The 14,824-nt window shown below is 54.3% G+C and overlaps 1 protein-coding gene across 1 annotated transcript; it reads right to left on the bottom strand.

Annotated features, from left to right (window-relative positions):
* Window positions 1-1,153: 1,153 nt before the first annotated feature.
* SPARC (secreted protein acidic and cysteine rich) lies at window positions 1,154-11,165 on the bottom strand. Its single transcript, XM_030957344.1, has 10 exons — window positions 11,030-11,165; window positions 5,224-5,291; window positions 4,997-5,047; window positions 4,764-4,848; window positions 4,225-4,346; window positions 3,899-4,019; window positions 3,590-3,723; window positions 3,311-3,459; window positions 2,605-2,753; window positions 1,154-2,418 (listed from the first exon to the last, which is right to left on the bottom strand). The coding sequence occupies exons 2-10, from the start codon at window positions 5,278-5,280 to the stop codon at window positions 2,390-2,392; spliced, it is 897 nt and encodes a 298-aa protein (XP_030813204.1). The 5' UTR covers window positions 5,281-5,291; window positions 11,030-11,165; the 3' UTR covers window positions 1,154-2,389.
* Window positions 11,166-14,824: the final 3,659 nt, after the last annotated feature.

The raw sequence follows: 14,824 nt of genomic DNA on the forward strand, positions 1-14,824 counted from the left end.
GGGTTGGCTCCTTTGGGCTCTGCCAGGCTGCTGGGACAGGGGTGTTGTCCCATGGGGTGGGGCATGGCCTTGGAGAGGGATCACTGCCCCTTCAGGGCCGTGATAGCCGGCTCTCCTGGGGCAGCCTGCTGGCTTTCCTGAGCTTGCTGGGGAAGGCAGGGGAGAGCAGGGCTGGAGAGCCTTCCCCTGCCCAGCAGCCAAGCTCCTGTGCTGTGTGGTGGCCCTGGCAGGAGGGCTGGGCTGGAAGGAGTAGAGGAGCTGCCTCTCACAGGGGAGCAGAGCGAGGGTTTCTGGCTGAGAGGGAGGGACAGGACAGCAGTTTGCACAGGATGGCTGATCTCCTGCAGCCCCTGCCTGTCTTCCTGTCCTCTGCCCTGCCCAAACCTTCTCTCAACAGCTCTCCGGGCCTGGAGGTGGGTCACATCCAGCTGGGTCTTGCAGGGGTCACGGGCAGTGGTGCCCTTGTCTGTGTCAAGTCTGCCAGTGTGTAGAGCTGCTCCCACCGTGGGGAGGCATTCTCTGTGCCTCCCCTGAGAGCCCCCTTTGGCTAACAGCCCTGGGAGGCAGTGTGGCCAGGGGGAAGAGGTGCTGTGCTTCACCTGCCCGCCCTGGGCTGAGCTTTCCCCCCCAAGGGGGTCACACACCTTGGCCATAGAGAGTGTCTGTGTCCTGTGGGATCTGCCCCAGCTCTGCAGCCAGGAGTGACCCTGTGCAGGATCCTGACAGCCCTGCTGGGAGCACAGCACATGCCACAGGGGCTGCCAGCAGGGACCTCACAGCTCAGCCAGAGCTCTTCAAACTTGGCTATTTTTAGCCCATGCAAATGGGGGTGTTTACTTTCCTACTCTCGTGCCTTTTTGCCTTTCCCAGGGATTTTATTGCTGATGAAAGCGAGGGCCTGAGAGCCATGTGAGTGTCTGTGCTGGCTGCTGCAGGGACCCCATCTCTGCCCACATGTTTCCCATCCAATATTCCCCAAGCCCTTTACAATGATGGGCTGGAATGGGCAGAAACACCTCAGCTTACCTTGGACCAGAACCTTTTTGGGTCTGGGAGACCTGTGGGAACAGCTTGAACCCATGCATGAGGTTGGTGTTGAGGGGAGAGTCCCTCTCAGCAGGATGGGATGAAACAGAGGAACATTGCAGGCTGGTTTATTGTCAGTGTTTCAAATCAGTATTTTTTATTAGAGAAACTTATCAGGTTGCTCACACTGTGGCAGGAATTTAATAATATAAGGCACAGGGAACATTCAGAGGTAAAAAAAAGAGTTCTCAGCCTGTGAGATTTAACCATCACTTTGCTCCTGTCAGGACCCTCTCTTATAAAGCAAAATCCAAATACCTTCTCTCCCTTCCATCCTTTGCATCCCTTAAATCCACAACAGGAAAAAAATATTACAGCCTTTCCCTCGAGCATGTGGCACACAGGCCACTTTCTGGGCAGAAATATCCCTTCCAAGTCTGACACAGCTTCCCTGGAAGAGCAGGGCTGGAACTGAGGCACAGCCAAGGCAGAGGGGTGGGAAGTGCTTCAGGGCACTGTGATTTGGGGAGAGCCAAGAGCTTTGTCTCACCTGCAGCTGAATCACAGCACCAAGGTGAGCCACACACACCCCGGGGAACAGGCAGCCACACAGAAAACACGACAGCAGCGTGGTCATTGAGTGATGGTGAAGCATGGAGCACTTTCAAACCTTTATTATTCAAGAGGATTTTACAGGATGGGAATCATTTAATCTTATTTGTTTTAAATTCTGTGCGCTTCCCTCTTTGCTTGTTCAGTTTATATTTCTTTTTCTGTGCCCAATAACTGCTAAACCCTGGGAATGGGAGGGAAAAAAAAAAAAGGAAAACAAAATCCTACCACTCTCTGTCTTTCTCACCCCTCTCCATCCTTCCTACCACGAGCTGGGTGGCCACAACGTCACCTGCAGCTGCTCTGCTTGAGAACCCAATCCTCCTACATCCTCTGGCTCTGCCTTCCCTCGCTGGCATCTGTGCCTGGGGTGGTGAATCAGCTGAGAGGGTTTTGTGTCTGAGTGTCCAGGAACGTGCTGCTAGTGAGAAGTTAAGAGAAGTCTGAGAGCGGATGGTGAGGCAGAGAGGATATTTAGCACAGGAACAATCAGCAGTAAAGACGTAGGAGAGAGAAAAGGCTGGTGAGAGCGTGTGGAAACAGCTGGGTGAGTAATCTAGTGGTGATAGATAAGGCTATGAATGAGGACTGTTATTTCTCTTAGCACCGTTACTACATATGTTTAGACCTATATTAGCACCTTGTTCCCAGGGAAAAACAAAACAAAACAAAAGCAGTTTAAAAACCAAAGGAAGTGGGAAGGTTAAAACATGACAAAGTTGGCAGCAGAGCAGGAAGGTGAGCTGAGCGTTTAGATCACAAGATCCTTGTCTATGTCCTCTGTGGAAGGAAAAGAGAGACAAAGTTAGGAGGTGGATGCTGCCAGGCTCCCACTGTTCCTGCACCCTCCCCACTCCCCCCTGCTTCCCCTCACCCAGGGCTGGCTGTGATGCATTGCTTCATGCACACTGGGGGTTCTGGGGGTGCTCTTCAGCCTCCCCCACCCCATTCCTCCCGGGTACTTACGCTCCTTGATGCCAAAGCAGCTGGCCCACTCCTCCAGGGCGATGTACTTGTCGTTGTCCAGGTCACAGGCCTCGAAGAAGCGAGTGGTGCAGTGCTCCATGGGGATCAGGGGGGCACGCAGCGGGGCCAGCTCCGTGTGGGACAGGTACCTGCCAGGGCCACCACACCCTCACGGGAGGGAAGGTGCTGGCCCCAGCTCTCTGCTTTGGCTGCTGTCCCTGTGCCCTCCCAGGGTTAGCCACTGAGTGTCACGAGGGTCAAGGGCTGGTCACAAAATAGCCACCAGCTGGGGGTCCCTGCCAGCTGCCCCCACCCCACAGGCCTGAATGTGTGATCGCTCCCATGCCCATCTGCAGCCCACAGCTAAGCCAGCAGCTGCTATCTCAGCTGCTGCAGTTATCCCAGGGCCTTTGGACTAAGATATTTTAGGGGACTGTCATAGAACAGTAAATCTGAGAAGAGAGAGACTCCACACCCAAGGGAGGTGGGAGCAGCTGGGGCTGGGGGAGGCCCCTCTTGCTGCAGAAGAGCAGTTTGCAGGAGGCAAAGGTGCCTCTACCCCAGCCTGGTTTGCCACAACCTCTGCCACCAGCCACCCACTTGTGTCACATCTCCAGCCTGCCTTGACACCTTCTGCTGCCAAATCACCCTGGTGCTCAGGCAGGAGATGGTTCTGGGGTCCTCATCCTGCTCTGCTGGCACTCACCCATCAATGGGGTGCTGGTCCAGCTGCCCGAACTGCCAGTGCACAGGGAAGATGTACATGTTGTAGTTCTTCTCAAAGTCCCGGGCCAGGAGCTCCACGGTGTGGTCACCGGCCTCCAGGCGCTTCTCGTTCTCGTGGATCTTCTTCACCTGCCATGGCAGAGGTGGGGAGGCCTTGTCAGCAGGGAAATGGGGACCAAGGCCCAATCCCACAGGTCATTCTGGATGTGCTGGCCTCCGCTGTGGGGGTGAGCTCCCAGACCCTTGCCCTGTGCCCCACCTTGAGCTTCTGCTTCTCGGTCAGCAGGTTGTTGTCCTCGTCGCGCTCGTACAGCGTGATCAGCACGTTCTTGAGCCAGTCCCGCATGCGCAGGGGGAACTCGGTCAGCTCCGTGTCCAGGCAGGCAGGGATGACTGCAAGCCACACACAGGGCTCAGTTCAGCATCTGCACATGCAGCTCCACGCCCTGGACACACAGCCCTGGTGCCCTCCCACCTCAGCCCTGAGCTTGCCAGGACCTTTGCTCTGTGAACGTGGGGGCTGTGCCCAGTTAGGGGTGCCTGTGTCTGAGGGAGTGGCTCCACTTACATTTGCAAGGCCCAATGTAGTCCAGGTGCAGCTTGTGTCCCTTCTTGGTTCCCTCCAAGGTGCACTTGGTGGCAAAGAAATGGCAGGAGGAGTCGTAGGTCTTGTTGTCAGTGCCACAGACCTGCGCAGGAAGGGGAGATGCTGTGTGAGAGGCAGGCAGAGCCTCCAGATGAGAAGTTTAGCTTGTTCCTGGGGTAGGCAAGGGCTCCTTCTTCACCACCAGATGGGGACCAGCCGCCCTGACTCTGTGTCCACGTGTCACCACCTCTGGCAAAGCCCGTGTGGGTCCCTCCCTGCCCTGGGCACTGAGCAGATCCTGTGCTCACCTTCTCGAAGACGCCGGCGGTGGCGGGGCAGCTGGAGGGGTCCTGGCACACACACATGGGTGAGTTGTTGTCATCCACCTCACACACCTTGCCATGCTTGCAGTGGTGGTTCTGGCAGGGGTCTGGAGCAGGAGGGGAGCAAAGTCAGAGCCAGCCACATCCTCACCTCCCACCAGATGCTCAGGGCACCTCAGCGCAGAGGGAAGACTGAGACTTCACCAGGGACAGCTCCCCACATCTGTTCTCACACTGGGAAGATGGGAAGGGTTCCAGAAGTCCATGGTAGCCCTGGGGCTAATCCTGGACTCCTTTCTGTAGCCAAATCAGTGGCTTTTCTGTTGCAAAGATGGGCTTGCAGAGAGCTCAGGGCTGGAAGAGGCCATGCGCCTCTTGCTTTGAATGTGCATCCAGGCTGGCATTGTCCTTGTGCTACAGCCCTTCCCAAAGGAGCCCCTCACTGTTTGGGGTGGCTAAAGCTCCCCCACGCAGGGAGGGGACAGTGTCCCTGCCAGCTGGAGGGCAGGGGAAGAGTGACTTACTCTCTGCAACAATCTCCTCTACATCCTCCGTGGGTTCCTCGAACTCTCCCACCTCCACCTGGACAGGATTAGCCCCCACAGGCTCCTGCAAAAGAGTTTGGTGTTTCTGCTGTGGGTGCACAGATCCTCGTGGGCAGAGCAGCCCCCCATGGCTCCCCAGAGCTTTGGAGATGCTCTTTGCAGAGCAGTGGCTGCTGAGGGGATGGGTGAGGAGGAGGGACAGAACCACCTACCTCTGTGGTGGGATCCTCGATGACCTCTGTCTCATCGGGCAGAGCCTCCTGCTGCAGAGGAGAATGCACATGAGTGGGGGCCCAAGGTGGGGGGACCCACTGGAACAGGCAGTAGGACCACCCTCAAATTGTCCCTCATTCCTCAGTACTTTATTGTTTATAAAAGCAAATCGCCTTGGCTGCTCCAGAGGGACAACCCCAACAGCTCTGCTGTCTCCCGCACTTACCGGCGCTGCCAGGGCTTTGCCTGCCAGGCAGAGAAGGAAAAAAATCCAGGCCCTCATCTTCAGCAGACCTTGAATAAAGCAGAGGAAAAGGAGGGATGAGGAAGGAGGACACTGTGTGCTGCTGGGCTCCAGGCTGAGCAGACACTTGGAGGAAGGCGTTCTCTCCATTTCCTGCCTCGTCTGTTAGGTGTTACAGACCCACATGCTGGCTTTTCAAGCCAAAACCTTGGGCCAAATCATGTTTCCAAGATAAATTAGTTTGATTTTGCAAAATGAGACAGTGGGGTTTAGATGTCTGTTGCTCTCCTGGATGCCTTTAGGAAAATCACAGTCAAAATGGCTCTTTTCTTCTCTGGAGGTTTTTTTTTTCACCAATCCCCCCACATTTTTCATGTTAATAATCCTCTGATATGAGTGCCAGGTACAAAGAATGAAACTCTATCATCTTAGTTGCCAATCAGAACAAATATGGAAGTGGATGAAGGAAAGATATAACAGAGAGACAATGAGACAGAGCACTTGAGAATTAAATCCTTTAGAAAACCCCTTCCCCCATGGACACAGACATCCCTAGGGGTATCGGGGACCAGTCCCTCATCCCCAGCACCCCAAAATGTTGGTGTGTCTATTGTTTATCCCTTTCCTGCTCAGACCTGAGGGTGCCCAGACTGGGTTAGAGGGATCCAAGGCACTTTGGGGTTGTGTCCTGCTGTGAGCTCCAGAAGGACGAGCCCTTTGCACCCCCTCAGTCCGGGCTGCTGCAGAGCCCCTGCAGGAGAGGGGGTAGCTGCTGTGTGAGCCAGGAGAGCACAGCTGGTGACATCCCCGTGTCCTTGTCCCCCTCAGTTCCTGTTTGGCAGGGCTGAGCGCTCTGTGTGCGGGCAGAGGGAGCTCAGCTGCCCGCTTGGTATGCGGCTGGCATCGCTGCTGGAACATCCTCTGTCCCCTCCATCCTGCCAGCCAGGGGACCTGTCCCCCTGCCAAGCCTCCCCTTCCGCCTGCCCTCCTCCCCTCCACCTGCACACAGCCCGCCTGGGGCCAGCCACAGAGCTGTTCATGATTATTGCTGGGACAGAAAGCGTTGGGTGAGGTTTCTCCTTCTCCCCCAGGGTATCCAATGTCACTGCAGCCTTTTCCTGCTTGCTCACAGCAGCTCTCTGGGTACAAAGCCACCCCAAAGCTGTGCTGCCAGGGCACCAACCCGGCTGGGCTCTGCTTCCTGATTTAGAGAGGTTTGGCCACTCAGGGAAAATCCTCTTTCCAGGCTCAGGACCTCACCCAGCCTCTAGTGGGGTGTCTGTGCAAAACAGGGGTCAGGGAATGGAGGGCAGCTTTTTTGGGATGTGTCTGTGTAAAACAGGGGTCAGGGAATGGAGAGCAGCTTTTTTGGGGTGTCAGAGGTCTGGGAGGGGGTGGTGGGGATGGCTGCTGTGGTGGCATGAAGGAGAGGGGTGATGAGCTCTTTGGGGCTGTGGGCAGGAGTAATGAGCTCTTTGGCTCTGTTGAGGCTACAGCTGAGCAGCTCCCTCCTCTCCTGCTTGGTGTGAGCTGTCCCTTCCCCTTGTCTTGATTTGTTCTGGAGGTTTCTGTGAGCTCTGCCAGCATTTGCCAGCAGAGATCATTGGTTCTTTCTTCCTGCAAGGGTTGTTTGGGGAGTGAGGTGGAAAAGTACAGGTGATTCTGGCCATCTCCTCCTTGCTGATATCCCCTGGCTAGCAAAGGCTCCTCCTGGGCTTGTTTGCTTTGGAAGGTGCTCTGAGGTTCAGTGATGCTCCCTGGGCAGTGCCCAGCCTGGAGGAGAGGGTAGTGCATGCACATGTGGAAGGTGGCACTAAGAAGAACCCAACCCCATGCCAAGGCTGTCTTAGATCATTTTCCCAAGCTTTAAAAAAGCCTTGAATTTCTAAGTCTGGGCATGCAGTAAGTGGGGTCAGGGAATTAGGTGTTTGCTAGGAGCCAGCAGACAGCTGGAGCTGCCAGTGTTGTGTTTGGAGGAGGAAGGAGCATGAAAAAGTCTGAGCAAACAAGCTCTGCAGAACTGTCTAGTGCCTTAGATGGTAAAACAAATTTATAATAAAATAACAACTTTTTGAAGGCAAAGCTGTGCAGAGAGGACATTACAGAGTCTGTGAGCCCCTGGCTGGGTTGCAAATGGTCGTTCCTGAATGCCTGGTGGCCAAAAGTCCTGAAATAACAGCTCAGGAGACTTGCACACAGGGTTGCTCCATCAGTACATCAGCATAACATGGTCCATGGTGCAAGTCTCCCTCCTTGTGGAGCAACCATGGTCCTGCTATCCAAGAGGATGCTCTTTGGAGCTGGCAGCTGGGCCACACCATGAGCTCAGCATCCATCCCCCAGCTGAGGGACCTGGGAGGATCCCTGAGGGGCTCTGCACTGGGAATGCCTGGTGCTGCTTTGTGAGCCCCATGGAGGGCAGAGGGCAGCAAGGGGGGTGCAGCCAGGGGGTCATTTTGGACAGAAGAAAACAGGGAAAAAGATTTTAGCAAGCAGGGACTTAGGCCCTTCTGCATCCTAAAGACATCAACAGACACCAGAACTTTGCAGGATGCTGGAAACCAGCACAGAAAAGGCTGCTGATAATATAGAATAAGAGAAGCTCCATGGTCACCACCCTCTCCTCAGCCTGCCCTCCTGAATGCTGTGGATTGAGCAGACAACCATGGGCTGTGCAGATTTTTTAATACCTGATCCCACTTGCATCCTACATGGGGACTTCAGCTCCCAGTCACTCTTTAAACAGAGTTTGGGGGCTCCCCCAAACCCCTCTCAATGGCTCACGTCTCCAGCATGGCCCTCAGCACCAGCTGCTCATTGCATTTCACAGCCATACCCCAGAGAAGAAAACCATGGGGTGTAGAGAGGGCAGAGCCTGACCCTCAGCACCTCCATAAACCTCAAGCCAGCAGCTCAGGGAACTCTTTACCACGCTGCCCCCAAGCTTGTGGCACCATCATCAGCTCCTCCTGGCAGGGAATGTACCCCACAGTGATGCACAGAGAGTCTGTGCCACTGGGTCTTTCCTGGGGACCCCAAGCTGGGGGTTTGTGGGGTGGGGAGGACACTGATGGGGCGGGTGCAGCCTCCAGGAGAGGCTCCATGGATGGTGGAGTTGGTCCATGTGGCGCTGGCCCTGGCCAGGGTTGCGTAAGCCCTTTGGGATGCCACGTTAGCGTGGGGAGGAGTCTCTCCCTGGGCAGCTCCTCCTCAGCCCAGCTGCCACCCCTGCTACCCCGGGCCAGGGGCTCTGCTGCCTCCTCCCACTGCAGCCACGGAGGCAGGGATGGGCAATGGGGGGCACAGCCCTGCCGTGCCTCAGCTCCTGCCTGCGCCCCAGCCCGCCAGCAGGGTCTCCTGCACCACCCTCCCTCTGCTCACTGCTCCTCCAAGGCTCTGCAGGATCTGACATTCCCCCACCTCACACTGAGTGTAAAGGCAAAGCTGGTCCAGAAAAGGATTCTCCCAAACCCGACTGGAGTCACAGTGTTGAAGGTGCAGGTGGGTGATCAAGTGTGACCCCCAGAGAGACACAACACCAGGGCTGGGTCCCCAGTGCCTGCCCTGCCCTCCCTGTGCAGGCAAGACCCTCTGAGCTTTACCCAGCAGCCACTCCCAGGCTGAAATTCCATTTGAAGCAGGAGATGTTTGTGTGCGTTCCCATGAAGCTGAACAGGTCCCTGCACGTTCGGTGCCGGCTCACCCAGATGTGCTGCAGCTGCCCTGGGTGCCTGGGGAGCAGGGCAGGGGACTGGGCAGAAGCCAGCCTGGCTCCTGCCACCTGCACAGACCCCTCTGACACACTGCAGGCTCAGAGAGCCATGCAGGGTTTAGGTGGAAGTGAAATTCCCTTTAGCTCACACACACACTTTGAGTAAAACACACTGGGGGAAAAAAATCCCCCTACCCCATGTGCCTGTGTAGAGTCACTAAAGACATGGCTACAGCACAGCACTGTGTGAGCCCATTCCCTGTGCTGGGAGCTCTGTGTGAGCTCAGAAATGCTCAGATCTTACAGGGCTTGTTGATACAACAGCAAGAGCCCAGCCCCATCACAGCTCTGTGCTGGAGCTGCCATAGCTTCTCCAGGTTACAGACTGAATCCATAATGGAAAGCAATTAAATTAGTACCAAGCAAAGAGCCTGGATGTGCCGTGGGCTGCAGGCAGCCGCTCATGGATGAGCCCAGTGCAGACAGGCGAGACAGAATTTTGCTGCCCTGCCTGAGCTTTTTCTTTTGTGTGGGCTGGACCTAAGGCAGTGTCCAAAGCAGCCTGGACACTTTGTGCCAGGTGCTGGAGGTCCCTCCGGCCCCGGGGGTGCCACCAGCTGATCCCACAGAGCTCCACAAAGGAGGCAGAGAATAAACTGTCCGATAAGTATTCTGTAAAAAATGCAAACCATCTCCAAAGCATTCCCTGGACCTGCCCTGCCACAAGCGCTCCAGCGATAACAGCCCTGACATCCCTCGGACCAGAGGACCCAAAGGTTTCCATGGGAGCCGACATTCCTCTGGGGCTGCGTCATGGAAGAGCAGAGTGTTGTGGAAGGAAGGGCTTGAAAAAAAGTTCGAAAAGTTTATTTCTGCTCTTCCCCCTCCCAACGCCGCCCGCACCCCTGCTCCTGCCTATGTGGCAAACAATGGCTTGGCTTCTGCTGCTGCGCCCGACGCCACAGCTTTTCTTTTCCACTTAAAACTCGCCTGGTCGACCCTAAAAAACGGCTGTAATTAACTTTGGTCCTTTCGGAGGGATGCTGAGTTTTTGGGCTGTTTCAGGTTGGTCCCCTCTGAGGAGTCCTGGTGACATTGCCGGCAACCCCGGTTTCACTCCAACTTGGAACTTCTGCCGTTCGGTTTGGGTGGGGATTCAGCCCCCAGCTGGTTAAATGTCCCTTTTTTTGGCTGGATGCTTTCTCGGAGAAGGGACACAAAGAGCAGAGTGAGACTGTCACGTCAGCGGGCCGGGAAGGACAGCGGCTGCCTTTAAAGGAAACGAGCCCTCGTCTGTTCTGTGCGGACCTAAAACTGTGCCTGATGGAACCCAAGTTCTTAAAACTGAAAAAAAAAACCACCCCGAAAGAGCTTTGCTCCTCCTCTCCTGCAATCTCCGTCTCCCTAACAGTCGATCAGCCAGAGTTTGGCAAGCCAGGGCAGCAGACCTGAGAGGCTTTCAGAGTTTGCTTGGAACAAAAAGCCGAGTGTCTTTTTTTTTTTTTTTTTTCAAAGGAGAAATAAGACCGGCTGCACTGAAAAAAATAAACCCGCTGACATGAAGCCAGCAGCTCTTTTGTTCTTCCTCTGGATACTCTGGTGAGTGAAACATCACCCGCCAACAACACACCTCAGGCTGGGAGAAGTAGGGACTGTTCATAACTACATCTGATTTTCTCTGCAGGTTGGTTTGATGTGCCCAGACCTTGGTGTCATGGATGTCACTAAAGAACTACCCACCAGCTGAAAACACAGAGGGGAAAAAGGGAGGAGGGAGAAGAATGAGGGCAAATCAAACCTTTACAGTCAGATGCCACCAAAGCATTAAAGCCAAAGTAAGAGACAGTTTAGAAAGGCAAATGCTGCGAAGAGGAGAAGGGGTGAAGTCAGGAGGGGTCTCTAAATGCATCGCTTGGGGTGGAGAGCCTCCAGCTCCCTATCCCGAGTGATGCACTGCCAGCGCTGGATGGGGACAGTGCAGGGACAGCGGGGCCAGGGACCCCACGAGTGGGGCTGTGGGATCCCCGTGTCGGGAGGAAAAGCACAGCAAAGGCAATCGCGGAGCTCGGGCCATACCTCGCAGTCCCGGTAGCACGGCTGAGGGAACTTCAGGCGCTTGGACAGGCTGGAGGAATCTGCAAGTTTTAGAAGGAGGCAGGAGGAAGGCAAAGGGTGGGCTGGGTTTCCCTCTGCCTCTCCCCCTCCTCCTCCTCTCTAGCTTTCCAAATCGGTCTCTTCCTCTCCTCCGCTTCCCAGTGGGCAGTCCCTGAGCCCGGCTCCAAAGGATCGACCAGAGAAATCAAGCTGAAAATCAAAGGGTCCCTGTCAGGGACAGAGCAGTCCCCAGCAGCCCTCCCAGCAGTCACTGTCACAGCAGCTGCCTGCGCTGAGTTTTCAGTTCTCTGTCTCTCTCGGACTGACAGCACACAGGGATGGGGAAATGCCATCTCTCTGCCTGGTTTTGCACGTCCTAACACCTCGGCTTGCTGCAATTATAATGTTAAATGCTGTCATTTCTCAGTCCCTGAGCTGGTGTTTCCCGTCCTCAGGGGATGCAGAGAAAAACAGAGTTTTGCTTCTCCATCCTGTCTCCTAACATTGCTCCTATCTGTGACTGCCTTGTGGAGAGGGAGAGGAAAGAATGACCCAGAGAATGTGAAGGGTAGATAATTTCATATCTGAAATGCTGTAAGTAGGCAGAGAAATGCTGGGCTGGTAGATGTGACTCCCAGCACAGTGATCTCTCTGTTGTGGTTATCATCCAGCAGATCTGGACTGATTGAACAAACCCCACAGCCAGAATTGCCACTCAGCTGAATTCAGTGGTCTCTTCAGAAATCACTCACTATTTACAGATCATAACTCAGCTAGAGCAGCTGCCCAGCCAGAGGCAGCCGAGCAGCAAAGCTGTTTGGAGTTGAGTTTTCCCATCTGTTCCTCTCTTTGCCCAGGGTGAAAACCCAGCTCCTCTCCCCTTGCTTCTCTCCATGGCTGAGAGGATCTGAGGTGCATCTGCTCCCCCAGCACCAGCATGACCTTGGCACTGCACTGCAAAGGAGAACCAGTAGCCAAAAATTGCTACAGTTTGGGCGTCCCCAAAGAATGTCTCTGTGCCATGTCCTGAGCCCTGTGGACAATCCAGCTCTTTGCAGCTTGTGATCCCCCTGGGACTGGTCTCCAGGACAATGGAAAGTTGATGTCTCGTGTAGCCAGCAGGACTGAGGACATCTGGGCACCAGCAGTGAGATTGTGGATGCTGGGTGAAGGACACTGAGATCATAGCAAAATTCAACATCGTGTTTTGTCTTGGCTGCCTGTGGTTTGGGTTCATTCTTGATTACGTGCTATCTTTTAGAGGGCTGAGACATGGACCTGGGTGCTTAACTCTTCTCACTGATGTTGCTGAGGATTTAGAGGTCAGCACAGGACCTGCCGGGCTGTGCTGGCTCCTTGCTCTGTAGGATGCCTTTGTGTTGTGGCTCTGTATCAGCTCACTCCTCCCCCAGCCTCGCAGCACTTCTGCTGCATGTGAGGGATCAGTGTTGGGCTAAACATCCCATGGCCAACAGGGAAAAAAAAACTATAAACAGAACAGAAAGGGAAGGCAGAGGGGAAAGAATGGAGGAGGGGTTAATGAAAACCCATCATCACTTCCCAGTGAACAGGAATCTCTGTGATCAGGCGGCTCAGGAGGCTGGTGGCAAAGAACAAGAGAAGAAAATCTTCTTCAACCATTTCTTTACTTGGCTGCACACTTCCCAAAAGCCATCCTGGGGTGCTGATATGTGGACGTTGATACCACTCACAGAGACATTCAGAAATATTCCATGTGACCCTCCCAGGTCCCTGTGGAGGCTGGATTTGTGATGGTGTCTAAGACTCCGTGGCTCCTTCTAATGCAATCAACTGGAGCACCTTGTCCTCACACCATGAGTGTCCATGGCTCCCAGGTGTCACTTGTAGGTCCAGTTTGGCTCCAAGACATCACATATCCCCTAAGCCAAAGTTTTATTTGCTTGAGTCATAACCCAAGGAGCTGGACACAGCTGTTGAATGCTCTCTGCAGTGGATTAGTCACGGCTCGCATTGGAATTGTACCGCTGCTGGTTCTTCTCCTAAGGAAAAAAAAATTAAAAAAACGACATCTGGAAAAAATTTTAGAGAGGAAAAAAAAAAAGAAGAGAAAAGAAACCACAGCTTTTCTAACTGACAACGTGGCAATTGCTCTGCACTGCAGCCTGAAGTTAAGCCCTCTGCTAAGGGCTTCAACAAATGATAGTGCCACGGAGATAATTATAGCAGGGGTTTCTTTATGGATGTGGTGGCTTAGGCCCTGGGTCTGAGTGAGAGCAAAAAGCAGTGGTGCACTCACATCTGGAAAATGTGGAAATGACCCCCAAGCTCATCCAGCGAGCCCAGGGGGGGTGGGAGTGAGGGGTGCTCATGGTGCACAGGGTGGGGACAGCCAGGTGCTGTGCCTTGGGAAGGACACAGTGCCAGGCATCAGCAGTGGGATGGAGGGGGATCACAAAGAGCCTGGAGCAACAGCCTGGCTCTTTAAACTCAGCAGCTTTAAAGAGCTCCAGAAATGACTGAGAGCTTGCAAAGGAAGTCCTGGAAAGTCCTTTCCCCTCTTGTAAGGCTTAGTGGGGTCAGCAAAGAGGAGATTTTGCTGTCAGGCTGCCAGGAGGAAACCTGGACCTCACACATATTTAGAAAGCTGTCTTATTCCATCTGGGGCACTGGATGGGCAGGAGATTGCCCAAGGGGCCTCCTCAGCCCCAGGAACACTGGCAGGGCTGCAGCAGGTCCAGCTCAGGCTCCTGACCTGTCCCAGTGAAATTTGGGCACAGCAGATGAACCCCAGGGCTCCTGGTGCTCGCTCCCAGCTCAAGTGACTGCACAAACTCTGATGGAAACAGCAAACAGGGCAAGACCCTTTGGGGCTTGAGCTCATTTTACAGCAAAGCCAAGAGGTTGGAGGGGTGAGGTTTTGAACTCCAGCTAACCCCAGTTCAAAATCCAAATTTCTTCATCCTGCTTTGAGCCAGGCTGGGCAGATCTGGGCTGGTGCTTTCCAAGAGGGGAACATCTCTGATGTAAGAGATGGAGAAAAAGGCAAGTGAGCAGCTCTGTAGGAGTGATACAAGTGTGGATTAATAATCCTGTTGTCCCCTGCTCACAAGTCTGTCAGTGTGAGGAGCCTTTCCTTCCCTCTGCTCTAGGAGGGATTCTCTAATGAGTTTTTCTCTAGAGGATGTGTCTGCATTAATTTCTGGTGGATGCTGCTGCAAAACAATGAACCCAAAGTGCACATAAATAAACAGGATGCCCTGGAACCACTGAGGGAATGTAATTTGCTAAGTCTTCCTCCCTGGGTGTGTGGCTGAAGGCTGAGCTCCTCACAGGAGCAGGGCAGTGGGGGGGAAATCAATGGCTGCAAGGGTGGGAGCACCCAGCTCAGGAAAAGTTGAGAGTAAATGCAGAACAGAGAGGAATCTGCTGATCCCAGGAATTTCCCATCTCTCCTGCTCTCTGGGAGTGTGTCAGCTGGAGGGTTTCTGGTTTTTTCCATTTCAGAAGCAGATCAGAGGCAGAAGGGATGTGCTCTCTGGGCTTGCACTAAGCAGATGCAGGGCACTGGAAGCAGCATCTGCACAGGGCTGGAAGAACCCAAATGCCCTTGGAACATGCCTGAGAGTGGCTGTGTTTGTCCCTGTGTTTGTGGGGCAAGGAATTCTTCCCAGTGGGATGGGACTCTGTCCCTCAGCTGAGCTGTGGGGTTGATGCCTGGTTCAGATGGAGCATCCCTGGGTGGGAGCTGAGCTGTGCTGGAGCTGTGGCAGCATCCACAGTGCTTGAGGTGCCTGA

This window comes from Camarhynchus parvulus, chromosome 13 (genome assembly GCF_901933205.1).
Source record: "Camarhynchus parvulus chromosome 13, STF_HiC, whole genome shotgun sequence".
Taxonomy (NCBI): domain Eukaryota; kingdom Metazoa; phylum Chordata; class Aves; order Passeriformes; family Thraupidae; genus Camarhynchus; species Camarhynchus parvulus.

Bases quoted from the DNA above. Each gene is read 5' to 3' on its own strand.
- SPARC (XM_030957344.1), bottom strand. From the start codon at position 5,280: ATGAGGGCCTGGATTTTTTTCCTTCTCTGCCTGGCAGGCAAAGCCCTG. The intron at 3,460-3,589 runs GTGGGGCACAGG...CTGCCATGGCAG, and splicing joins CCGAGAAGCAGAAGCTCAAG to GTGAAGAAGATCCACGAGAA. The intron at 2,754-3,310 runs GTGAGTGCCAGC...TGGCCCTGGCAG, and splicing joins GACCAGCACCCCATTGATGG to GTACCTGTCCCACACGGAGC.